The 23,838-nt window shown below is 48.5% G+C and overlaps 2 protein-coding genes across 18 annotated transcripts in view; one reads left to right on the top strand and one right to left on the bottom strand.

The window, feature by feature from the left end:
* The window catches only part of NOX5 (NADPH oxidase 5), a 30,029-nt gene extending 27,856 nt beyond the window's left edge, over nt 1-2,173 (bottom strand). For 5 of the 14 annotated variants that reach the window (XR_014885960.1, XR_014885961.1, XR_014885962.1 and 2 more), the window contains exons 1-2: nt 1,618-2,170; nt 120-1,131 (exon numbers count right to left, since the gene is read on the bottom strand). The gene's annotated coding sequence lies outside the window, so the exon portion shown is untranslated. Of the gene's footprint in view, nt 1-119; nt 1,132-1,617 lie in introns of those variants that run through there. The other 9 variants (XR_014885969.1, XR_014885970.1, XR_014885968.1 and 6 more) reach the window with 7 other exon arrangements.
* ANP32A (acidic nuclear phosphoprotein 32 family member A) lies at nt 544-20,079 on the top strand. 4 transcript variants are annotated; one of them, XM_085234271.1, is made up of 8 exons: nt 544-689; nt 13,537-13,686; nt 13,828-13,950; nt 15,337-15,535; nt 15,753-15,839; nt 17,386-17,483; nt 18,393-18,453; nt 18,649-20,079. In XM_085234271.1, the coding sequence occupies exons 1-8, from the start codon at nt 636-638 to the stop codon at nt 18,708-18,710; spliced, it is 834 nt and encodes a 277-aa protein (XP_085090397.1). In that variant the 5' UTR covers nt 544-635; the 3' UTR covers nt 18,711-20,079. The 4 variants fall into 4 exon arrangements, with proteins under 4 accessions (XP_085090397.1, XP_085090395.1, XP_085090398.1 ...); XM_085234269.1 differs by having other exon boundaries at nt 15,741-15,839; XM_085234272.1 differs by lacking the exon at nt 544-689 and adding an exon at nt 1,075-1,284 and having other exon boundaries at nt 15,741-15,839.
* Nucleotides 20,080-23,838: the final 3,759 nt, after the last annotated feature.

Raw genomic sequence — 23,838 nt, 5'->3', positions numbered from 1 at the left:
CCCTCCCCCGCCGGCCCGGCCCCGCCCCGCCTCGCGCTCTTCCCGCCCATTCCCCCCCCACCCGCCGTCGGCCCGCGCGCCATTCCCCTCAGCCGCCCCTCCGCCGCCCCGCTCCGCACCTTTCCCTCCCTCCTGGCTGCGCGCCCCTTCCCCGGGCGGCTCCGGCTGTAAGCGCCGCTCCCCGCCCCTCGGCGCCTCCCCCAGGATCCGGCAGAGCGGCGGGGGGAGAGCGGTGAGGGGGGGAGCACGGCGCGCCCCAGCCCCACCGCGGAGCCGCGCCGCTCCTTCCCCATCAGCCACCAGCACGGAATGATCCTCCGCTCCCAGCCAGGCTGTCCCCCTGGCCGGCTGTGCCGCTCCCCTATTGGCTCCCACCGCGCCTCGCTCTCTCCTATTGGCTGCAGCCAAGCGGTGAGGCGAGGCGATTGGCTGGATCGGCCGTCCATCAATCCGGAGCCCCCACCTCCGCAGTTATCAGGTTAGTGTTCGCCGCGGCGCTGGGGCTCGGGATTCCGAGCGGCGCTGGTTGAGCCCTCAAAGTCCCTCATTACCGCGCGGGCTGAGGGGGGGTCTGCGGCGGTGTCACCACACGGAGCGGAGCCGGGGACAGCGAGCGCCTCCCGCCAGCCGCGGCCATGGACATGAAGAAAAGGATCCACTTAGAGCTGCGGAACAGGACGCCCTCAGATGTAAGCAAAAAAAAAAAAAAAAAAAAAAAAAAAAGCAAAAAAAAAAAGCAAAAAAAAAAAGCAAAAAAAAAAAAAAAGGCAGCTCATCTATCTATATTTTTTTCTATTATTTTTTAAAAGGGGAGGGAAGGGGGGTCGCCTTCAAAGCTCCGTGCCCGAGGGCCGCGGGCCGGGCGCTGCCTCCTGCGTGGGGCGGGGGGGGGGTTGGGGAGGTGGGGGGTCCGCACCTCGTACCTCGCACCTGGGGAGCGATCCCGGAGCGGGGCCGGGGGGGGAACGGCCGGGTCGTGGCACCGGGGGAGGGGGCGAGTTGTGCCGGGGGGGTCCGGAGCGCGGCGGGTGTGTGCGCGGCGGGCGGGCGCGGAGGCTGGGGAGCCATATTTGTAACTTTGTGGTGCTCATGAACGCGCCCTTTCTCTCTCCTCCTCTCTCCCTCCCGATGCTGAGCGGGGGAAAGGGGAAAAGGGTTCGGGGGAGCGCTCGCGTGGCGATGGGGGAGCGGGTAATGAAGGAAGGAAGCAGTAATAAAAACACCGATTGCGAGGAAGAGAATGCGCTCCGCACCTCTCCATCCCCGCACGCACAGAAGGGCCGGGTGCGTGTGCCTGTGCGTGTGTGTGAGCGTGTATTTTCCTCTTTTTTAGCATTATTTTTAACCCCCGTCCCCGCACCTCGGGGCCGCGGTTCGGCCTCTCCCCGAGCAAAGCGGCCGAGAAACTTTGTCAGGACGAAAATAGTCGGCGCCCGGGGGGTGCCCTGAGGCGGGCGGGCCCCCAGCCCGAGCCCCGCTCCGAGGGCGGCGGCGGCGGGTTTCGAACCCGCGGCCCAGAGTGCGGCGCCCCCGGCCTCTCGCTGCGGCCGCGGAGGCTGAGGGCGGCGGTGGGATCCGCGCCGAGGGCGGGGGGGAGCGCGGCTGAATGGAACGTACCTCTCGGGGAGGAGGGCGGAGGCGGATGGATGGATGGAAGCTGCTCTTTAAACTTTAAAAAGTCCTGGGCCGGGAGGAGGAGGGCACGCGGCGCGGCCATCCCGCGGGGCTCGTTGCGTCCCCTGCGCGGGGGCACAAAGCGGGCGGATTGCCGAACCGCTCCCGGGGCCGTCTCCAGGCGCGGGCAGCGCAAGTAGGACGCGGCGCCATGTTTTTTTTTTCCCCTCCCGAGCTGTGAGGGAGGAGGAGGAGGAGGAGGAGGAGGAAGCAAGGCGGTCGGGCCCTCCCCGCCGCTCCGCGCTCCCCTCCGCGCCGGGCGGGGGTTCCCCTCAGCTGGGGCCGCCTCGGAGCCCTCGCGCCGCTCGGCGGTGGCGGTTGTGGGGGGGGGGGCTGTGCGGGGGTCTGGGCGCGCCATAGCGGAGCGCGGCCCTCCCCTCAGGGGGCGCGGCGGGGGCGGCCGGGGCGCGGAGGGGCTCCTCCATGACGGACCGCCGCCGTCTGCCATTTTGTCGCCGCTGTCGCCGGGCGGGCGGAGGTTCCTGGCGGCGAGACGCGGCGGCGGGACGAGCGGAGGGTAAAGCGCTGCCTGCTCCTCTCCCACACCCCTTCCCCTCCGGATTCACCTTTTTATAGCGTTTTTTTTTCCCTCTGGGGGGTGTCGGGGCGGGCGGGGGATGGGCTTTGCGTAGCGCCCGGCTCGGCTGTGTTGTTTTTATCGTTACCGTCGTTATCTTGGAAGTATTTTTTGTCTTTACTCTGGGGCTTTTTTCGCGTTTGTTCGTTTTAGTTTTTGCCTTTCTACCGCTCGTGCTGTTGGAGGCTCAAATTCAGCGTTCTGTGTGGACTCAGCCTTGATCCCAAGCGTGCTGGGTGCAAGCTGGGCTCTCCCCATCACCCGTATCTGGTTCACGTCCTGCTCTGACTTAAAAGAAGTTTACAGAGCCCACGCTGAGTGCTGGTTCAGTGCCCTGAGAGCCCCAGTTTGATGATGGTTCAGTGTCCTGAGAGCCCTGCTTTGGTGCTGGTTCATTGCATAGAGAACCCCAACTCACTGCTGTGCTGTTCCCCCTCCGCAGCTCAGCAATCTGCACTGCCGTGAAATAATACCTGTTTAACCTGACACATCTTTTTTTTTTTTTTTTTTTTTTTTTTTAACCTCTTAACCTTTAATTCTATCACCGTGTTCCTCTTCCCGAGGTAACAAATGGGATCACAATCCGTTCTGTAGGTAAACAGTTGCGCCTGCATACAAAGGGGAGCTGCCCTTTGGGAGTGCTGCTCTGTTTACAGTCACTCCTGCAGAACCACTGATCACAGATGCTTCCACGTGCTCTTGTGCTGTGGGGAGCTAAGGGTGCAGTTTGAACTCTGTTTTTCTAAAGTCCCTGTTAGAAGAAAATGCAGCTAAATCCAGCCAGTACTCCAGAGAAATGTTTGAAGCTGAGTTTTAGTGTAAATATAATGCCAGGTGTCATTGATTCATGGATTTTAGTAAGATGTGAGGGGCAGGAACAAGATGGTTCTGGACGTTGTGTTAATCTCTGCTCTGATAGGCAGATGGTGTTTCTTGTGTGATCCGTGATGGATCATTATTTTCAAAGCTTTAAATGTAATGTAGATAAATCTTGGTGAGAACAAGGGCACAAATGGAAGTGTATTCACTTTTTCTTGGAGCTGTTACTGTACGTGTGCTGAAGTTTGCAGTGCCTCTCACATTTGATTTATTCTGTTCTCAGAGCTTGCAGAATCGAAACTTTCTGTAAATCAAGCCTTGATAAGGGAATGTTGATAAGGTGTTTGAGCTCAGAAAGCCCCTGTTGCTATTTTATGCTTTGGGCTAATACAGTTGTGTCAAATACTATGTAATACTGTACAGCTAGCTACTTCAGTTGCTCAGTTACATAACCCTGCAAGGTTACATGTTAGCCAATAAAATGTGATATAAATGTCTCAAAGTGGATTCTATAGTAGCTATTTCTTCCTCAGACTGCTGCTGTTCTACATGAAGTCAGTGTCGGTGAGCAGTCTGGGCTTACAGTGCCTGAAATTCGGTGGGTGTTGTGTTTGTGTGTTGGTGAGAAATCTGTTTGTGGTGCCTGAAATTTGTTTTTCCTTGTTGTAGGGCTAGAGCTGAGCTCTCACATCTGCCTTGCAGGTATTTCCACTTTTTTTTAACCCATTATGTTATGAACGGTTGCTTAGGGCAGTGCACATGCTGTGGCCTTTGACACTTTGCTGATTTTATCGCTGTCATCTTCTGTCGTATTACGTAAAAGTGCCTACTAGAAATTGGTGAGATCCAACCATTTTATGTGGGTTTTCTTCAGGCTGTCAGCCCGTAGTGGTGTAACTTCTGACCATGGGGAGCTGGGCGTGTTGGTGGGTATTGTTGCTATTCCTATTGTCTGTAACCCAGCTCAGCTGTTCACAGGGCTGTGCAATGAGGTCAGTGTGAAGGGGGACTTCTCAGCCATGGGGCACAGAGGCAGCGTTTAGAAGTTATGCACAAAACTCATCTTTGGTGGCTTAGTGCTACCCATACCAGTTCACTTAGTCTGAGGATTTAGTGCTGCTTTTGGGAGCTTTATCAGCACAAATTTATGACAGTCATAAAGCACTGCCTGCAACGTTGGGTATTTCTTAGAGTTTTTCTAACTTTCTCTTTCACTTTAAAACTTATTTGAGTTGTGATTTCCCTCTAGTTTACTGTAGGTTTTAATGTTGAAGGGAATTGCAGTGCAAGTGTCTATGTGAAGCATTCTCTTGTATGAAGAATATAAATAAGAGAGCTCTTTTCTCAAGCTGGTTAGTTGGTGTGATGCTCACAATGACATCGCTTCAAAGACCTGCGTTTGAAAAAGTTCTGGTATTGGAATTTGGTAAGTGGGTCAGGATACACACGTTTACTCATCCCCTGCTGAATAGCATACAAATGGAACAGGGATGTGCTGGAGGTTAGCAGCAGTGGGACAAGCTGGTTGCACTGTAGTGTGCAGTGGTGTGCGACCAGCATGTAGAAACTCTGCTGAACGTACAGCTTAGCGTGGATTTTTGCAGACTTGAATCACTTAACCACTTATGTAGCTGACAGCAGGGTGTAAATGTAACAAAGAAGTAGCTGAGTTTTTGTTTTTTGTTTTTTTTTTTTTTGCCAGCTTCCTAGGTTTGTATAATAGATGCTTTTCAAGGCTCTGAATTTTTAGATGCAAACCTCTGAAGCCTGTGTGGACGGATGGGTGTTCGTCTTGGAGGAGCTGCAGCCCACAGACATCAGGCTTGCAGGATGGGTGTGATGTGTGTGAGCTGTCCTCACTGAAATGTAGGCTAGCTTTTCAGCTGATGACTGTCAAATGCTCTTAACCTGGACCAAATTTAAGCATGTGAGAGGAACTATGAATATAAAATTAAAAAAAAAACAACCCAACAACAACAAAGCAAACACTGACGGTATATAAACCTGGTGGGAAGTTTCTTAGCATCAATCTCCTGGGGTGTAGGTGCTGTGGCTGAGTTAAGTGTAATTATTTTATCTGTCCTTGCAGCAAAATTTGTGCATTACGTATCAATGGATTGAATTAGAGATGCGTTTTTGAATGTTCATTCAAATGGTGTCATAAGTGCAGTCCAGGAGGCTGGCGTTGAGTGCTTCTTCCCATTTTGCTCTTTCCTCCACACCATCCTCCTGACCTAAGGGTACAGGTGTTGTTCACTTGGAGAAGCCTGAAAAGAACTGAACCTGCAGAATCTGAGTGGGTGCTCTGTACTGAATGCTTCTAAGTGAAGTAAGGGCAGAGCAGAGCTGGTGGCCTGAAGAGCCAGGGGTGGCAGCGTGGTGTGCTGGGCTGCGCTCAGCAGCCCTCATAGGCTGACAGCTCACCTGGATGAGCCCAGCACTGCTCTGTGACTGCTGCAGGTCTCAGAGGGGAGCGGGGAGCAGTTGTTTGTTGTGCTCAGTGTGATGGATGCCTCTCAGCTATTTGTGTGACACCACTGGACCCGTGCGTATGACTTTTTTGGTCTCTGTGCTTGCACTGCCACCCTTCAGACAAAATAGCAGAGCTGGTGGGTTTTATCATATGTTGCTAAAATCAGGCCTAGAGTCCTTGCGTACGTAAGGATGATGTTTTGAAATAAAAAGAGTCCTCAGTGTTTGTCTTCACATCACTGTGAAAGGTGTGTTCTCTATGGGAGTACTTGTATGTCCTTTGACTTGGTCAGTTGATCGCTTCCCCTCTAAAGCCATAAGAATGCTAGGAACAGCTTATCTTCTGTAGATGTGACTTGCTAATGTGTTCTGTAGCAGCCGACATCTTCAGAGCCTCCTTTCTGTATAAACTGTGCAGCTCTTGAAATTAGTATTAATTTAAATACAGCGTTTCTTTTTTATGCACATCAGTCATTTGTTGCTGAGGGCAGTTTGATGCAGCTGAGCCAAGTGAAGAGGTTCGGCTAAATACTTTCAACTTCTAATTGCAGAGTTTTCAAATTAAAGTTGCGATCTGCTTTGTGGTTGCTTTATTTAATAGTAGCTGGCAGTGACTGAAGAGCACCTTGGATGTGCTGTCAGGCATGGTGGCTCTCCAACAGGGAAGCTGGTTTGACATGGAGCTGATGTGCCCCTCCATGAAGTCACCTGCCCCAGCCAGGAGCAGAGCAGAGTGCTCTGCCAATGAAAAAGGAGAAGAAAGCAGCATCAGTGTGAATTTTAGCAAGCATTTAACACGAAGATTGAGCCATTTAATCACTTACAGATTTGAAGCAGTCACTGTCTAAATAAATATTTGGATTCTTTAGAGTTTTGCTGCTAATGCTAGAAACAAAAATGAAAACTAGTTCTGTGCTTTTGAATGAAGCAGCTTTCTGTGTCCCCAAAGTGTGTTCTCAATTTATTAATTAGTGTGCTGCTTATGCATATGGCTACGTTGACCTTGTAAGCGTTTAAAGTACCTTTATGTGACCCGTGGGGTTTCTTGCTGGGGTGCTGTTTCTTGAGAAAGGCAGCAGTAGGTTGGTTTTTTTTGTTTGTTTGTTTTGTTTTTTTCCTGGAGGTTTTTGATTCTGGAGATGCTTCTTAATTAGCTACAAAGGTGTAGTCAGGATCATTAAGACTCTTAGCCCTTCTCCTGCTTACGTATTTCACTTGCTCCATTAGCTTTCTCTCAGGTGCAGTGTGAAGGGGCATAAAGTTGGCTGGAGCCAAATGTGTTGCTCTCGGGTCCTGTAACTGTGGTATGTGAAACGTCAGAGGGTAGAAAAAGTAAAGATCTCTGAGCTATGCAAGCAGTCTTAGACTGCCTCAGAAGAGAGAGTAGCTTCAATAACAGATGCGTAAGAAAAACCTAAAATGTTTTCTTGTCTCTCTTCTGCTCCTTCCCTTTTCGTGAGGTAGCGGTGATGCAGAGTTTCTGAAAAAGAGATGCAGAAGATGAATTCAAACATGAAAGTTGGGGTTGCATCATTAGGAGGAAGCCTAGATGAATTTCAGAGCCCAGTAGTAGTTTCACATGACCTTGTTGCAAGACTTTGGAGTTGCAGCTCAGCTGAACGTAGAATGGGCGGAATTAGCAGAAGTGGAGCAGGTTGCCATTGGACCAGCCTGCGCTGGACACTGTTCTGCTCACCATCTGCAAACTGCGTTGTTTCAGAAGGGCCAGCTGGAGAGTGTTGGTGGAAGGGACAGCTGTGTTAGGGTTTGGAGAGCGTTTTGTTGGGAACTCTGCAAACTTCAGCCTCAACGGCTCTGTAGCTCCGACGCACACCAAGTGTCTGGCAAGGGTGAGCTGACAGGTACCTGCTGTCCATAATGATACCCAGTGCTCACGGTGACAAGGACCACGCATTAATTCCATCCCATCTCTTCCCAGCTGTCGCTCACTGCCTCTGGTGACATGATTCTCGAGTGCTCTGCCTGCTGCATGTCCTGCTGCATCTGGGGGCGGGGGTTTGTGTTCTGTGGCCCTTTTTTTTTGAGCAGTGTTTCTCTTTGTTCCAAGCTTTGCAGATTTCTGCTCAGTGCAGTAATGACCGGTGCCTGTGCAAGGTAAATGGTAGTTGGCTAGCTAACTTTCGTTGTTTAAGACAATTCGACCAGGTAAAATCTATTCATTTATTGCATCTCAGCTGCTCATAGTGAAACCTTGAAGAGATGCATCAAAATCCAATGTCAAAAGTAGTTCTGGTATGGAAAAAAACAACTTTGCTACTGTCACCTGCAGCTGGTTCCTGTGAGCTCTATTCTGGCTGTCTTTCTATGTGCGTAAATTGGCGGGCAGGTTGGAAGCTGTTGACACTGTTGGAGTTTTTCCTTCCCTGTTAAATTGATAATAGAAGAAAAAAAAAAGTACATGTGGCTCAGTCATCAGCATCCTGCTGTCCATCCCTCCTCTGCATCACTGTATGTGGGCAGCACAGCCAGGGCAGAGGCACGGCCAGGGCATGTGGTGATCCAGTGAGCCTGGGATAGCTGAGCAGCTCTTTAAGTGTCTTAGCTGGCACACAGCGGTCCTGATTTGAGCTCGAGACTGTTCTGTGTTCTTCCATCAGGAGGTGAACTCCGTGCAGACAGGCTTTGCTGTTTGGTTATAAGGTGGCTGAAGATCTGTCGTGTATGCAAGTGGGAAATGGCGTGTGGTGTTATCTTTATTTGAAAATATATTTGTTAAAAATCAGTTCTTTGCACGGGTTGTGTTTTGGTGACCATCTTGGAGAAGTTGAGTCCTGTCTATGATCATTGAGAGCAACTTCATTCCCACAAGACACAGAGTGGGCTGTTTTTGTTCAAGCATTTTCTGACCTAGTAACGTTCTGGGTAGCATCTGAAATGGAGATTTTTGCAGCATTTAAGTCCTTCGAAAGTAACTTTGAGGGAACCTTGTAAAAATTATTCATGAAAAGCATCATACCACCCTCGTGCAGCTAAAACAGCGGGCTCTGTGGGGACTTGTGCAAGATCTTGAGCCTGGTTGGATGCATTCTGCCCCCAGCAAATGAGAACATCCTGACTGCAGAGGGCTGGTTGCTCTTCAGCTTCAGGGCACAAACTGAGTGGAACAGAAACCCAAGGATCGCCAGCTCTACACGGGTACAGATCCAGGAACTGGAAGGAGCTCAATCTTTGTCGGACTGGTTACAACAGACAGCAAAGGTCTCTCTTTGTCTTTTCTGCGGAGAGATGCAGGGCTTTGCACAGACCGACACGCTTCTGAGAGCAAAAAGTCCCAACGACACAAACCCAAGTGTCTTGAAGAAATGTCTGCACGACTAGGAGAGAATAAAACTCTGCTTTCACAAGTAATTCGTGCATGGCTTCCACTTACCACAGCTGGCTTCCCTTGCTTTCCCCTCCCTACTTTCAACTTTCTGCCTTGTTCCAGATGAAGTTTCCATTGGGTTAATAGGTGTGAAGGACTTATCTCAATGTTCCCCTGGCATTTGGCTGGGAACAGAGCAAGACAGAGTTAACACCCTCATCTTTTCCTGTTTCTGGGGGGTTAAAATGCCACACGCTGAGCTATCCCTGTCCTAGGGGCACCTATACAGCAAACACTTCAAAAGCATCTGATCCATTGTGCTGAAAATGAGATGTTACAGTCTTAGCAGTTCTGTAAAGCCACAGAATGGTACTTGTACTTGTAAATTTGCCTTTTATCTTTCAGAAATTGTATTCACAGCTGTGTCCTTCTGTGCATTGTTAAGCCTTCAGTCACAGACTTGGAGTCAGGAGCTTAGTCCCACTTCTGGGTCTCCCTGCCCAGGGGCTGTAGAAAAAGTCTCCTTTTTCTCCCTCTTTACATGCTCCTGTGGAAATGCAGATTAAGGGTTAAGGCGATACCTTGTGCTGCATAGTAGCTGTCTGTAGCTGTATTCCCTTCATTGTGCATTTAGAGTATGGTTGCAGAAAAGGAGTGAGCTGGGGATCTTCTTGCTAGTGCTGCCATGAAATTCAGTCACTGCTTACACGTGACTGCCTGTACTTGGCCTAGGAATAGGTTGGAGTCTTGCAGTACACATGGCTATGTTAAGAATACCATTCAGCTGGGCATACAGCTTAATGTGGTAACCATACTAGGAAAGAGGTAAGAGTCCCTGGTTATCAATTAGGCAGTAGTACAGGGTGTGATGTCATGAAAGTCCTGAAGAGATACAGAGGATACTGTAATTTGCAGCCAGCAGCGCAGCATGTGTTAACAGCAGCATGATGTCATCTTCTGAAAGCCTCTGAGACCGTTGCAAACAGACACTGGCATGGCCTCAGGGGAAGAGGTCCAAGGCACACTGTCTCAGGATTTGTTGAAGGAGCTGCAATCTGCTTGTGTGCACGCATGTGAAAACCAAGGGCTGGTACCAGCAAACCACAGCGCTGCAGTGGCAGTGCACAGATGAGCAGGATCACCTGCTGGAGCAGCTGGCACCCACTGGACGGAGCAAGGAGGTGCAGGGCTGAACATGAGCTGAACAAGAAGGCAGAGCAGCTGGCTGGCCAAGGAGCTCTGGGCTGATGAAGCTGTGGAACATCCCTACCCAAGCAGGTGAAGGTGCTGTTGATGACGTGGTTGTTTGCTACAGGATCTAACCTAGCTACATGCATGTTAGGTTTTCTGCTAGACACTCGTCTGTGGGTGCCTTCTTAGCTGTTTAGGTAAGTATCACAGTGTCATCTGCAGTCATTGGTTGCCTATGGCATGTTGCTCTTCTGCTGTTTCTTGCTATATGGCAGTACTCTGGGGAGAGAGGGAATGACGAGCAAAGATCTGTCTTGTGTTAGCACTGCCTAGGTTGGTCCTCACTCCAGTTAGTGTTGAGTAGCTTGCACGCTGTGATGTGTACAGTACTAAGGTTGACCACGTGCCACTTCTGCAAGTTGGGTCTTCCTGTCTTTGCAGCCAAACACAAGCTAGCTCAGGGCACTTATTGCACTTGTTACCTTCTGTCTCTCCAAACAGGTTCATGCTATTGCCCTTAGTTCCAACTGTTCATCTACATCCCTGCTATTACGCAGACTGCAGTGTGACACAGCCAGATTGGTTCAGACCAGTTGAAGCCTACTCATCTGGCTCAGGCTTATAGCAAGACTCAGGAAGGGTGCTTACATCAGCAAGGGCTGATTCTGTGTTTTGGTGACACAGGATGAGGAAAGAGACTGGTAAAATTACAGTCTTGCTGTGCACTGTCAGGGTGCTCATGGGAAGTCGGGCAGATGTTTGGAGAGTGACTCGGAGTGGAGTTTTCATTTCAGATTTTGAAGACTTCTGAAAACAAATAGGTGTGTAATCCCCTCGTGGTAGCGAGCTGTTCTGTGTGGAATGTAGCTTTCCTGAGGTCACCTTTCCCTTCTCTCCTGCATACTGGGCACAGCAAGGAGGAGAGTGTTGCGATTCTGAATCAAAACCAAAGTTTTCTGAAAGACAGGAAACATCAGCCTTGCTGTAGAAGGTGCAGATAAAAGTGGAATCCGGTTGGCCACCATACTAGGATGGTCACCAGTTTTATGCCACCATATTGAAGAGTTTTGCTTTTACACACATGGCTATTTCCCGCTCCCCTTCCAATCTCTCTGCGCTGGAGGAAGCTCTGCCCTGTTCCCCACTTGCTGTTTCTCCATCCTGCCCTTGGGATGGAAGGGGCGTTCCTCCTTTACGAGGCAAGGACAAATGATGCTTTTCCCTGTTGGGGCTCAGGCGCTGCTTCGCTTCACTTCAAGCTTTGATGTGCATAGCTTAGAGCTGCGGCTGACACCGAGTGCAGGGCTGTGCTGGCTGCAGGCTGCCAGCATTACCCCTCATGCACTCCCTCCTGCTTTGCTTCATCTTTCTCCTTGCGCTCTCGCCGACTTCCTCCTCTGGCCTTTTGCAAAGAGAATAACACCAAAAGGACCCTGCATGGGCAGCAGCCTCAAAGGGGGAGGGAGGATTGCCGCTCTTGTGCATGGGTGGGCACTGACCCGCAAAGATAACAGGGCAGGCGAAGGGCTCTGCAGGCTGCTGAGCAAGGACACAGACAGATAAGCATGGGGTGCAGCTGCTGGCGTTGGGGTGGAGCCTTTCACTTCACTTTTCTCTTTTTTTCTTTTGTTTTTTTTTAAACTTTCTGGCGGGGGCTCTGTGTGCCTATGGAGCAGATGGCTGAGGCAACTGTGTGTGTGCACCTGGAGCGTCTTGCTGTAGGACCCGATAGTTACATACTGTTACAGTAATGAGATACGCATATGTGCCTTTAAAACTGCTTTCCTGCTGTCTGTATTTTAAAGAAAGTGGGGTTTTTTTGTTGTTTTTTTTTTCCTGTTTGTTTTTAATTTTTGGCGGAATGGATATATGGGGAATCTGGAGCATTTGACTTGTTTTTTAGTTTCTTCTAGCCAGCCTAAAGTTCTTCTGGAAGAGCTTTATGTAGTCATTCCCTATCATCATTCTTCTAGGAAAATTGTGGAGTCTTGGAAAACGTATTTCCTGTCTAACTCTGGTCCTCCTACTCAATGAATCACTTGTACTCTCGTGTTGCTTTGGGCTGACTTCCCTATTGACTTCGGTGCCTGGGGTTTCATTAGAAATCTAGGGATGTTATTTGGGACTATAAAACTACATAGGATTCTTCTCTGCGCAGCAGGACTACAGTAATTCAAAAAAAAAAAAAAAAAAGAAAGAAAGAAAAAAAAGAAAATATTTGCATATTAACTGTCCTTCACGTTTCCACATACACCCTTTTTGCAAACTTCCCTTTATCCCATCCTCCTAGCAAACGGCAGCACCCCGTCCTTTTACAGACCTCTAAAGAAACCCCACAGCTGGAGGCCTCTCTGGCTGCCTGGTGCAGGGGGGCTCTTCTGCTGTTCCAGGTGTTTGTACGTGGGGACAAAATAACCCCCGGCAATTCTTCATTGGTGTGAAAATGTCTGAGTATTCTCCCAGTGGGTGGGACCTTCCTGTGGAGTCACAGAGAGCCCAGAAAAGCCCGTTTGCTGCTAATGGTCTTGAGTCCTGTAAGGCTGCCCTGGCACTAGGGTGAAAAACAGCAGCCTTGTTCAGGGTGGGGTACGTTCAGCTTCTCTATTGCCTGCATGCTGCTGTTCAGTGCCCGTTGGAGATAGCAGCTGCAGAAAGAGTGGGGATCAGTTTTTCAGACAAAAGCAAACAAACCACCCCTTACAGACACAACCCCAGGCGGTCCTGTGCTGCTCAGGACTGTGGGACGTTATCTCCACCCCTCCCACTGAGCTGCTGGCTGCATCAGGGCAGGGGAGATAAGAGGCAAAGAGGCTGCAGCAGCAGCAGCAACGCTCACCAAACCTCCCCTCCCAGCATCACCTGCAGCACTCCTCGCAGCTCCCCAGCGTGTAGGTGCCACCATGGAGCACATCTCCCCCTAAAGCAGCCCGAGGGAGAAGGGGTGCAGGTGGGCTCTGAGTGCCTGGCTTAGGATTGCCAGAGCCCACATCTGGGTTTTCAGAACAGACACTGATCTCTCCGTGCTTCTTCAGTAACCCTTACATGTAGAAAGAAGCTGCTTTAATAAACGAGGACACGTTATTGTAGCACGCTGTATTACACTGTCAGGGCGGTAGCTTCATTTAAATTTATTGTATTTTTTTTTACAATGATTACTGCTTACATTTGCAAAAAATAGCTCTAACAACCAAATCTTTCAAGCCAGGATTCATGTTTTCAAACTGGTTACGCTTTTTACAGAACAATACAGAGGTGAACAGTTGAAGCAAAGCTAAATATCCGTGTTTTTGCAACACTGCTTTACTGGCATGCTAGCAAAATTAGGGATCAGGCACAGAAAATAACCTTTTGCATACTTGCCAACCCGATGGAATAAGTTTGATTTTTTGCCTGAGCTGCGTTGTCCTTTGCTTGTGAGTGAACTCTTTATCCTCCATACAGAGCTGCTTATGTGCATTTTGCATTGCTCTCTTTCCAGGTGAAGGAACTTGTTCTTGACAACTGTAGGTCATACGAAGGCAAAATTGAAGGCCTCACAGATGAGTTCGAAGAGCTGGAATTCTTGAGTACAATCAACGTAGGCTTAACCTCAGTTGCAAACTTACCAAAGTTAAACAAACTTAAGAAGGTAAGTGTATCCTTTCTCCTCCTCTTTGTAATATGCTGAATGTTAAACAGTTGTCTGCATAAAAATGTGATTTATGACTGACCAAGCTGCTTTGTGATGCATGTTTGCACTGGAAACTCAGGGTGTTTTTGTGCCTTTTAGCTCGAACTAAGTGACAACAGAGTCTCAGGAGGACTGGAAGTGTTGGCAGAAAAGTGTCCAAACCTCACGCATCTAAATCTAAGTGGCAACAAAATAAAAGATCTTGGTACAATAGAACCTCTGGTAAGTCGGTGGATAGAGCGAAATAAAAACTAATTTTGTGAAGAGCAGGGGCAAAGCGCTGGCTTGGCAGAGACAACGCTCTGGCTTTTGACATTCTGCATCCGCTTTCAATGAATGTCTTCGGCCCCTGCGTTATCTCCGCAGCCCTTGCTCTCGGGCCGACACCTGCAGCGCTCCGCCGGTGCCGTCCGAGCAGCCGGAGCCGGGCGTCCCCGCGGGGAGCGTGAGCCGCTGCTCCCCCCTAGCGGCCGGCGCTCCGCCCGAGCAGCCCGGGGCCGTCCCGGCTTTGGGCGGTGTGGGACAGCCCGGCGCCGGGATGCTGTCGCCTATGGGGTGCCTTGAGAAGCAAAGCAGCGCTGCACCGTGATGACTCGAGAGGAGGGAGTGAGCAAGAGGCAGCTCTTCCAGCTCCTTCCTCCCGGTTTCCATCATTGGCTCTTGCTCGCTGCTGATGTGTACTCCTTCTTTCAGTGCTGAGTTCAGCTTTATCAGGTTGCTGTTCCCCAAACCATTCAACTATCGATTCTAACAGCACTTTTTAAACCAAAAATTAGGAAATAGTACTGTGTGCCCTTTATTGTCCAGAAATGAAGGCTTTCAACTCATGCCCGCTTCCCAAATACTTGCTCCTAAATATCTTGAGGAGCATTTTTCAAATGAGTCCTTGGCTCTCCTTCCCTCCAGCAGGAGGGGAAAGCAGAGCAGTAAACTCATATAGCAAACAGGTGAGAGAAGATTATAACTACTCCCAGTCTCAGACTCGTTTTCCTGATGTCACCATTGCTGTACATGCTGAACTCTGGAAGAGAGAGATTTCATAAGACTTGATGCAAATCCTTAACTGCTCTGCTTGCACTTTTATTGTTAGTACTTTGAAGTGCTGCTGGCAATGCAGACCTCTTATCCAAAACAACAACAACAAAAAAATTCCCTTTTGGATTTCTAAGTCCTTTTCTCATTCTTCCAAAATCAAAGGTACAACCATCAAAATTTTTAAAATCTTTTCTAGTAAAGTTCTTGTGTCTAAAGAATAGTTTGTTTCCTTTTCCATTGTAAATAGTGGTCCTTCTAGGATAACTCCCTGCTCTGCTAGTTATTCTTAACTTAGTCCCTCACAACACCTGATTTTTGTACCACTACTTCTTTCCAAATCTCAGTCTTCCACGTGCAAGGTGCTTAACTTAGGAGAGAGTCTTTTCCACTCACAGATACTGCAGCAGCACTGCCCAGACACTGCAGATTTCTCTCCTGCCCCAGCTTGGTAGGCAGAGGCTGAAATGACTCCTTTTGTCCCGCGAAGCTCGCATTAACCAGCTCTTGTTAAAGTGTCTGTCCTGTAGAGCTTTATTGTAGCACCGAACTTCAGAGACTTTTCTTTCCTTGCAGAAAAAGTTAGAAAACCTGAAGAGTTTAGATCTTTTCAATTGCGAGGTAACCAACTTGAATGATTATAGAGAAAACGTATTCAAGCTCCTCCCACAACTCACATACCTCGATGGCTACGATCGGGATGACAAAGAAGCACCAGACTCTGATGCAGAGGGCTACGTGGAGGGCTTAGACGATGAGGAGGAAGATGAAGATGGTATGTGAATTGTGCTACTTAGTGTGTGTAAGTTAAAGAGCAATATGCTGCCTAGTACATATTGCTTCCAGCTCTGACTTGTTGGCAAGAGAAGGGTGTTCTCAGCAGCTTCTTCCTGACTGATGTAAAGGAGAAGTACCTCAGTGTCCTCTGAAGGAAAGAGGGGAAAGGAGGTGGTCAGGGCCTGAAAGAACAACTTTCTCAGTCTTATCTCTAGTGAAAGATCGGGATGACAAAGAAGCACCGGACTCTGATGCAGAGGGCTACGTGGAGGGCTTGGACGACGAGGAGGAAGATGAAGATGGTATGTGAATTGTGCTGCTGGGTGTACCTAAGTTGGAAGATTGATATGCTGTGTGGTATGTTGTGCTTCCAGCTCTGGCTTATTGGCAAGAGAAAGGTGTTCTCAGCAGCTCCTAGCTGAATGATGTGAAAGTGAAGTACTTCAGTCCTAGCAAGGAGAATGGAGACGGGCAGGGCCCGAGAGAGCTTTTTTTCAAGCGTATTTCAGCTGGAAGATGGGGAGTGAAAGGCTATAGACTAAAGGGGTCAGAAGGAAGAAGACAAGCAGTAAGGATTCCAGAACAGTTAAGGGAACAGTAAGCGTCAGGGGATGAGTTTGTAAGGGAGAAACATAAGAAAAGATGAGATGCACACCCTTCAGTTTTCCAGGAACCATCAGGGAAGTGTGTGTGGTCGCATAGACCCTGGCAGAGAAGGGCAGAGCAGGAAACCAGAGTGGGCCTAGAAAAGAGTAGCTGAGTCAAGGGAGCAAGTAGAGAAACTAAGGCATTGCTGGGGGGAGGTTATAGCTTGTCTTTGAGGACGAACTGAACTGATTGGAATCAGGCAAAAGAGTGGAGAATGTATGTATTGAAGCTTGCCTGGGGCAAACTCTGTGAAAGGCACTAATGAAGCAGCAAGCAACTTTTTAATAATAGGAAAATGAACTGTAGGTTCCACTGTGCTGTAGGTGCCGTTCTGCCTCCCTAGCAGACTGCACTCAGAGGCATCAGTGTGCTGGTTGGATGAGTATCAGGCTGACTTTGGGGAATTTGCTAGACTCTTCAAACCCAGCTGCACAGCAAAAGCAGAATAGCTGGACTTGCACTTTTCCCTTGAGTGCTGAATGTGAGCCCTGGTGAAAGGGGTGAGAGCTGCAGCAATGCCAGGCAGACTGGTGCATTCATCCAGCAGCACACAAAGGTTCAGCATGGACAGGTTCTCTTCATCAGAGCACAAGTCTGAGCCTGTGCTGAAATGCATGAGAGAGCTCCCGAAACACCATTCCTGCAGCATGAGAAACGTTGCTGGCTTATTGTTTGGGCTGGTTGCATTTAAGTACTTTCCTCTTGAAAACAAACTGCAAATTCGTATGGTGGATTATGACCCCCTTTGTATTGCTGCATGAAGGCAAGGTGCTTCCCCTAGGAAGAGTTCCCACTGCACAGTTGGCTTGTAAAAAGTTCTATCCCATTCCTGTCGGAAAAAGATGGACACTTGCAGTTGAAAAGCTGCAAAGTGTTCCACAAGCTCTAAAACGCATTTCAGTAGTGGGAACTGGAGCAGCTGAACCAGTCCTGAGGCTGCTGTGACTTGCTGTCAAACATCCTGCAGCCCTGGAGCAGCTCCATCCATGGAGACAGCTGCCACACTACCCTGTTGCTTGGCTAAAGAGGAACAGAACTGTGCCTATCCCTGTCCAGCAGCAGGAGAGCTTTTGATCCTGTATTGCGTTTAAGCAATGCTTTGTTTGCTCCTCGTGTCAATTAGAGGTCCTACATCTTATAGCAGTGTTGGAAAAAATAAATTTTAAATTTCTGAGTAATTAATCTCGTTTAACTATATAGAAGAGGAGTATGATGATGACGCTCAGGTAGTAGAAGATGAAGAGGATGAGGAGGAAGAAGAGGAAGGAGAAGAGGAGGACGTAAGCGGAGAGGAAGAGGTAAGGATTTATGCAGCTAATAATGGTATGAAGTGAACGTTCCATAACTGGCAATAGCTGGGCACAAAATGGACAGAAGGTTGCAGGCTTTTCCCATAAAGCAATTGCACGCTTTCTGTTTTCACCTGAGAAGCGTCACAGCGAGGGTGTCTTTGAGGACTGCCTGTCTGTGAGCCAGCTGCCATCTAGTGACCACTGACATGAAGTCATTCTGGTTTTGCTGATGTCAAAAGTACTATCAGAAATGTCTGCAGACCTAGCATATGGGGCCTCTGAAGGGCTGGGTTTACAGACAGGAGTGGGGCATGAGTTACTGACCCTATGATCTCAGTCCGAGGTTCTTCTCTGTATGTGTGCCTTGGGATTCCTCAGGATGCTTGAATTCTTAGCACAGTCCTGCTGCTGTGTGTAGGGCGTGACAAGCTGCTCACGTTCTGCTGACACTTCACTGTTAACAGAACCACTGGGAATGGGGCTGAAATTTGTCTGTGGGAGGCTAGCTACTCAGAATCTGCAGGTGTCTGTCCATGTTGTAACTCCTTACCCATCGAATGTGTGCCTTCTCCTTCTGAGCAATCATAAGTTGCAGTCATCAAGTTTTACTAAACTCAGGGCATCATAACAAAATGTGCAGCTACTTATCATCTGAAGTATGAAACCACTTACTTGCTGAAGAGTTGAAGCTAGAAGTGGTGCTATGATTTTCTGCAATGAAACTTGGGCCAGAGTCCAGTTATGCTGCAGAAAAAAAACTCCCAACAACTGCACTTACATAAGTGTGTGGGAAGTGTCTGCCTTTTGTTTGGTTTTTAAGATGCTTCAAGGACTTTCAGTCTGGATATTGCCAAATTGTGGAAGATTCTGAGCTGAAACCAACTTTCTTACCTATTTTTGATGCTGTTTTTCCAGGAGGACGAGGAAGGCTATAATGATGGTGACGTAGATGATGATGAAGATGAAGAAGAGCCCGGTATGGCAGTACTCCACTTTTTCTTTGAGATTAAAAAAAAAGATTATACATATAAACTTTCTAAAAAGCAGGCTTGTGTTTTCATTCCTGCTCCTTTGGCCAGTTGCCAGTCGAGTAGAACTTGCTGAACTTGCCCAGCATCTCAGCCACTTGTGGAAGCTCTCATGTCACTCAAGCTGTGTTTTATTTTTTCAGATGAAGAACGGGGACAGAAGAGGAAACGAGAACCCGAAGACGAAGGGGATGAAGATGACTAAACTGAATAACCTATTTTGAAAATTTCCTATTGTGATTTGACTGTTTTTACCCTGTATTTCCCCTCCCTACCCCCCCAACCTTTTTTCTTTTTTTTTTTTTTCTTTTTTTTTTTCTTTTTTTTTTTTCCTGATTGTAATGTTGCTGTGGGAATGAGAGGGAGAAGCAGACTGGGTGGGCAAGGGAATAAAATACTATTTTTACTGCCACTCCTCCTCCTATTCATTTAATATATATTTTTTTCTTTTTGTCCCCTCTTTTAGTCCCTGTAACTGCAATAGTAAGTATAAACCAAGTGGTAATTTGTTTCTTATTATTGGAGTGGATAGTTTGACATCCCTAAAGAAAAAAAGTTTTAAAATCAGTGGGTGATACCCCAGATACACATGCTTTGTTCTGAGACAGCTGGATATCCTTGATTGTTGAAGTTTTCCACCTCTGCCAGTCACAAAATACATTGTAAGCATTTTTGGGGGGTGCTCCTAATCTAGGCAAAGCATCCCTCTGCAGCAACAGGTGTGAGAATGGCATATTGATAAAGTGATTTCTTTGTTGCCTGTCCGTGAATGACTGCCATTTTCAGCCATTGCTTTCCCTGCTTTTGTAGGTACCTTTTCTTTTGCTGTTTGTAAATAGTGACCAAATGTTTCTGGGGTTTTTTTTTTTTTTGGGGTGTTCCTTTGGATCTGGTTTGTGGGGTGAATTTGCAGTCCCCTCCCTCCCCCTGTGTGTTGTGTTCTTTTTTCCTTTCTGTTTTTTGGTTGTTTTTTTGGTTGTTTGGTTGTTTGTTCATGGCTAGGGTACAGCCAATACACTGAAAATGGCAGGCATTTAAATATATATATATAAATATATATAAAAAGTGTTCCTAATTCCTGAGTTACTAGTGAAATGACTTTGACAATTGTAATAAAAAAAATGTTTCAACCCTTTTAAATAAGGTGTGTACTATTTTGGTCTGTAATATATAACACCTAGTCAATTTTAAGTGATGAGAAACTACTTCCACTTGTGCTATATACTTGGAAAATTTTTACAAACCTAAATACAGGAGGCAGTACAGCATGTAGGGTAGAAAGTTTCTTTTCATACACTCAAGCACGAGATACTAATACGAAATTGTATTTTCTTACCTAGTGGAAGTCAGTAAAATGACTGAAAATACCTAGTGAATGTACAGTTTTACTTTCATATCCCTCTTTAAAATAGCTTTAGAAGTGACTTGTATTTCCTAGTCAATATTTCATCTGTATAAATACATTTGCAACAGTTTTTTTGTTTTTGTTTTTGTTTTTTTTTCCCCAGAAGAGCCAAACTTTGAGTTTTATGTCTGTTTGTCATTGATGAATTTCAATAAATCTTTTTATACAATTTTTTTCTGTGGCTTATTTGAATAAAATGTGCCACTGGGAATGAATTGCATACCTTTTTCAAAAGGCATTCAGTGAGTTATTCTGGTAAAAGCCCTGATATTTTTAGCAGCTTGATGATATGTTTTGCTCTACAGATCTGTTAGCCACGGTTGGGTGAAACCAAGGGAGAGGTTCTGACTTGACTGTAAATAATAGCGTGCCGTTTTTCTTTCAGAACAAGTGGGGTTTTTCAGTGTGAGCAGCATGATTAGTGCAGTCCGGCGCGTTCGTTTCTGCTGTCTGTTTAATCCCAGCCCTGTTTATCCCGGCCCAGAAGAAAGAACTCTTGGTTTCCTTCATCCAAGTGAGGCTCTGTCTGAGCCCCAGGTTGGTGTACTGGGGCCTGAGGAACATCACTCCTCCTTCCCCAAAGCCATCCTCCTGTTCCTCTCAGCCAGTCCTCAGCTAAGCCTCTGCGTTTTCCTCTTTGAAAGAGTTGTTGGAGAGGTGAAGGGCAGAGCAGGCAGAGCAGGCTGCGTATTTTGAGCACTTCGGCGTGTCTTGATGTGCCGTGCAAGAGCAGAGCGAGGAGCTGCAGAAGATCGTATGCGGCTCATCCTTCGTTGGATCTCTTTGAAAAAACCTTTTTGTTGTAACAGGCTGCTGGTGGTGTTGGGTTGGGGTTTTGTCTGTGGGCTTTTTTGGCCGTTTGTTTTTTGAGAAGCAGGCAAACCGTTGCTCCCACCCCAGCCGAGGTCTGCTGCTGCAAAGCCAAAGCCATAGCCTGGCCAGGCAGGGTCATAGTCCTGCAAAGCAAACAGCAGCAACCAGTAGCGAAGGCAAACCGAAGAGCCCAGAAGCTCCAACCCAAACAGAGCCTTTGTGTCATTGAACCAGCTTCAAATTCAAAGGTTTCAGGTGAGCTTTGTACTGCCAAGCTCGGCCTCTAAGTGTTTTTCCAAAGATGGAAGCTTTCTCTCAAGCTATTCAAAGGATTCAGCAGCGGCTGGACCCGGCCCTTCCTCCAGAACAAGATAGAGGCTTGGAAATGAGCACACTGCATCCCTGTGCCCCTTTGCATGCAGGAGATGCAGCAGCACAGCTTCACGTGGCAGTGCTGAGGTGACATTTGTTTTAACCTTTGTCACCCACGGGCTCCAGCGAGCCACCGCTGCCTTGCAAAGCAGCTCTTACTTTCGTCTGGGAAACGTGCAGACACCCCTAAGCTCTTCCCTTTCATAAGCAGTGACTGACCCAGGTGTCAATTAAGCGACACTTCTCTTTGTGCTGCTGATTATCTCAAAGCTTACTTTGAAATTAATGAGGTTTCCCCAAGAGAAGTGCAGCAGTGAGCCTGCTGCTACGCAGGGCCGCTCTTTTCTGCCTGCCTGCATGGCTTAGCACTGCTGGTACGCTGACTGCAGGTAGGAAGCAGGATTTTGGTTGCACCTTCGTGCTGGGAGGGGGGTGCTGCAAGGCTTTGCTGCCATCACTGAGAGCAAAACTGACCTCTGCTTAATGTGGCTGGTTTCCTAATTATTTCTCTAAGTGTGGCACTGATGTGCTGCGTGCCAAGGGTTTGTTTCCCAAGTGGCTAGAGGTACCAACTTGCAGCCTCCCGTGGGGGAAAAAAACTGCCCAGAGCCTGGCATTTGGTAACAGATCAGCAGGAAAGCCCAAGAAAAAGTAAAAATAAATAACAGATGGGTTCAGCTCATTCAAATGCCTGTTTTCCTCAGCTTGCCCGTTCCCGCTTTCTCCTCCGAGTGTTTGGGCTGGAGAATGGCATCGTGCTCCTTTTCTGCTATCAGTTGTTTGTTGACGCTGCTGCTTTCACTCCTTTTTCCCAGAGCCCACAAAAACCCGGTGGAGAATTTCTGGCGAGGCTTTAACAATCTTCTGTTTGGAGTTTCTGTTTTTCTGTTACGACTGGAAGCTGTACCAGAGCAAAACGGGCACGGAGAACGGAAGCATCGGCAGAGGGAGAACCAGCCAAGCTCTTCGAACATCCCTCCTGTGAGAAAAGCACCACCTTTACTTCTAACACCTTCCTCGAGCACCTTTGCTACAATTATAATCCTGCTGCGACGCAGACCGAGCTGCGCTCGGAAGCTCAGTGCTGCCGGGCAATATTGCAGGGGATGGAATGTTCCCATGCTGAGCCCTGGCTGTGTATGAAAGCCTCCTCGCAGGGGATCTTGCTTTGGGTCAAAAAGCAGCAGTGTGTCGTTTTAAAAATGTGGGTTGTTTTTTTTTTTCTTTTTAGCTACGAGAAATCTGAGCTCCCAAGGGCAGCCCTGAGCACGTGGCTGCAGCCACGGAGCCTCGGGGTGGTGGGGAAGGGAGGCCAGCAGCACCCTCAGCTCTCTGATGGGAAACTCCGCTGACCTAACTGACAGACAAAAACACAGGGGCTCTTCTTTTCTTAATGTGCTCGGTTTTCGCTTTCAAAGAGCAGTTCTTATATTGTCTGTAAGCTAAAGGGGTTTGATCACCGCAGATCCTTTCCAGCAGGCGCTCGCTCCGAAGATGCTGGAACCAATAATGCAAAGGATGGGAAGTACCACACAGCCAAGCCAAGCGTTTGCCTCCGACAGAGCACAACCTCCAGGAAGCAGAAAGTAGGTCAGGGTGATAAGGCTGAGCACGGATGGGGAAAGCAGAGCAGGAAGGAAACATCCCTGGCTAGGGCTGTGCTGGGAAAGGGCCGTCTGCTGCTGCGGGCGGCTGAGTTCTGTAATCCTTTCTCCTTCTAACCCACTGTCCCTGAAGCTGTGCCATCAGCAGCATGAATGAAGGGCGAGCCTTCTGCCTGGATTTGTGTGGGGAGAGCCTGGAAAATCCTGCAGCTAAATCAGGTGTTTCAGATTTGCTGAGGTTGCAAAAGGTCCCGGAGGTGCTGTGCGTCCCAGGAAGCAAGGAAGCATCTTTAGGCTTTGAGGAAATTGTAATGCTTGCAAGAGAAATGGAAAAAATAGCTGTGAGCTTTGTGTCACGGGTCTTATTTAGACTCTGGTAAAACACTGCAGACTGCCCAGAAGTGCTGAAACACCCTCCACCCCCAAAAGCAACGCAGAGCAGGCGGCTGGGAGGCAGCCCAGTGCAGAAGTGGTCTCGTGGCCCCATACTGCAGGGACAAGGGGAGATTGGGTTGGTCCTTATGGTGAGCCATAAGGCTGGAGCAGCACAGGGAGCTCAGCGCTAAAACTGGATGGCTCGAGTTCCCCAAAATGGGCCTTTCTGCTTTAAATAGCACCCAGATGGTGCGAGAGGAGATGTCAGGAAGAATTCAAGCTGCTACTGAGAGGAGGGAGCTGGAGGAAAAGGTGCAAGTGCAGGAGCAGCAATAGCCTCACCCAGGCTTTGCCCTAGAAACTGCAGAACCAGGGCTTGTCTGTCTGTGGGGCTTTGATGGGGCTGAGAGGAGCTGGGCAGTAGGAGGCAGGGCGGGCAGCCACGTCCCCCCCTCAGTGCAGGCACCAAACCTGCTGGGTTTGTGCTGATGTGTGCGGATATGCTGATGGCCTCATTAATCATCCCCAACCTGCAGCCATAATTGGGCTCATTTCACGTGGATTCCAGGGGCTTGGGAGAAACAATCCCATGCTAAAGGTGATTTAAAGAAATGCTAGCATGCTGCGTTTGGGCACAGACGTGGATAACCCCACGCAGGACCAGGATGGTGCTGGGGAAGGGATGGCATGGGTTGAATTTCTCATCCCTACAAAGAAAAGCCTTATGGGACCCATGCCCAGGGCTCTTGGTTGCTTGTGATTTG

The sequence above is a fragment of the Meleagris gallopavo genome, chromosome 12 (assembly GCF_905368555.1).
Source record: "Meleagris gallopavo chromosome 12, MGAL_WU_HG_1.1, whole genome shotgun sequence".
Lineage (NCBI taxonomy): Eukaryota > Metazoa > Chordata > Aves > Galliformes > Phasianidae > Meleagris > Meleagris gallopavo.
This window is presented reverse-complemented; position numbering and strand designations above follow the sequence as displayed.

Excerpts from the sequence above, each read along its gene's own strand:
- ANP32A (XM_085234272.1), top strand. The coding sequence starts at position 1,090 with ATGAACGCGCCCTTTCTCTCTCCTCCTCTCTCCCTCCCGATGCTGAGC. Across the intron at positions 1,285-13,536 it reads CGCACGCACAGAAGGGCCGG|GTGAAGGAACTTGTTCTTGA; the intron begins GTGCGTGTGCCT and ends CTCTCTTTCCAG. Across the intron at positions 18,454-18,648 it reads TGAAGATGAAGAAGAGCCCG|ATGAAGAACGGGGACAGAAG; the intron begins GTATGGCAGTAC and ends TTATTTTTTCAG.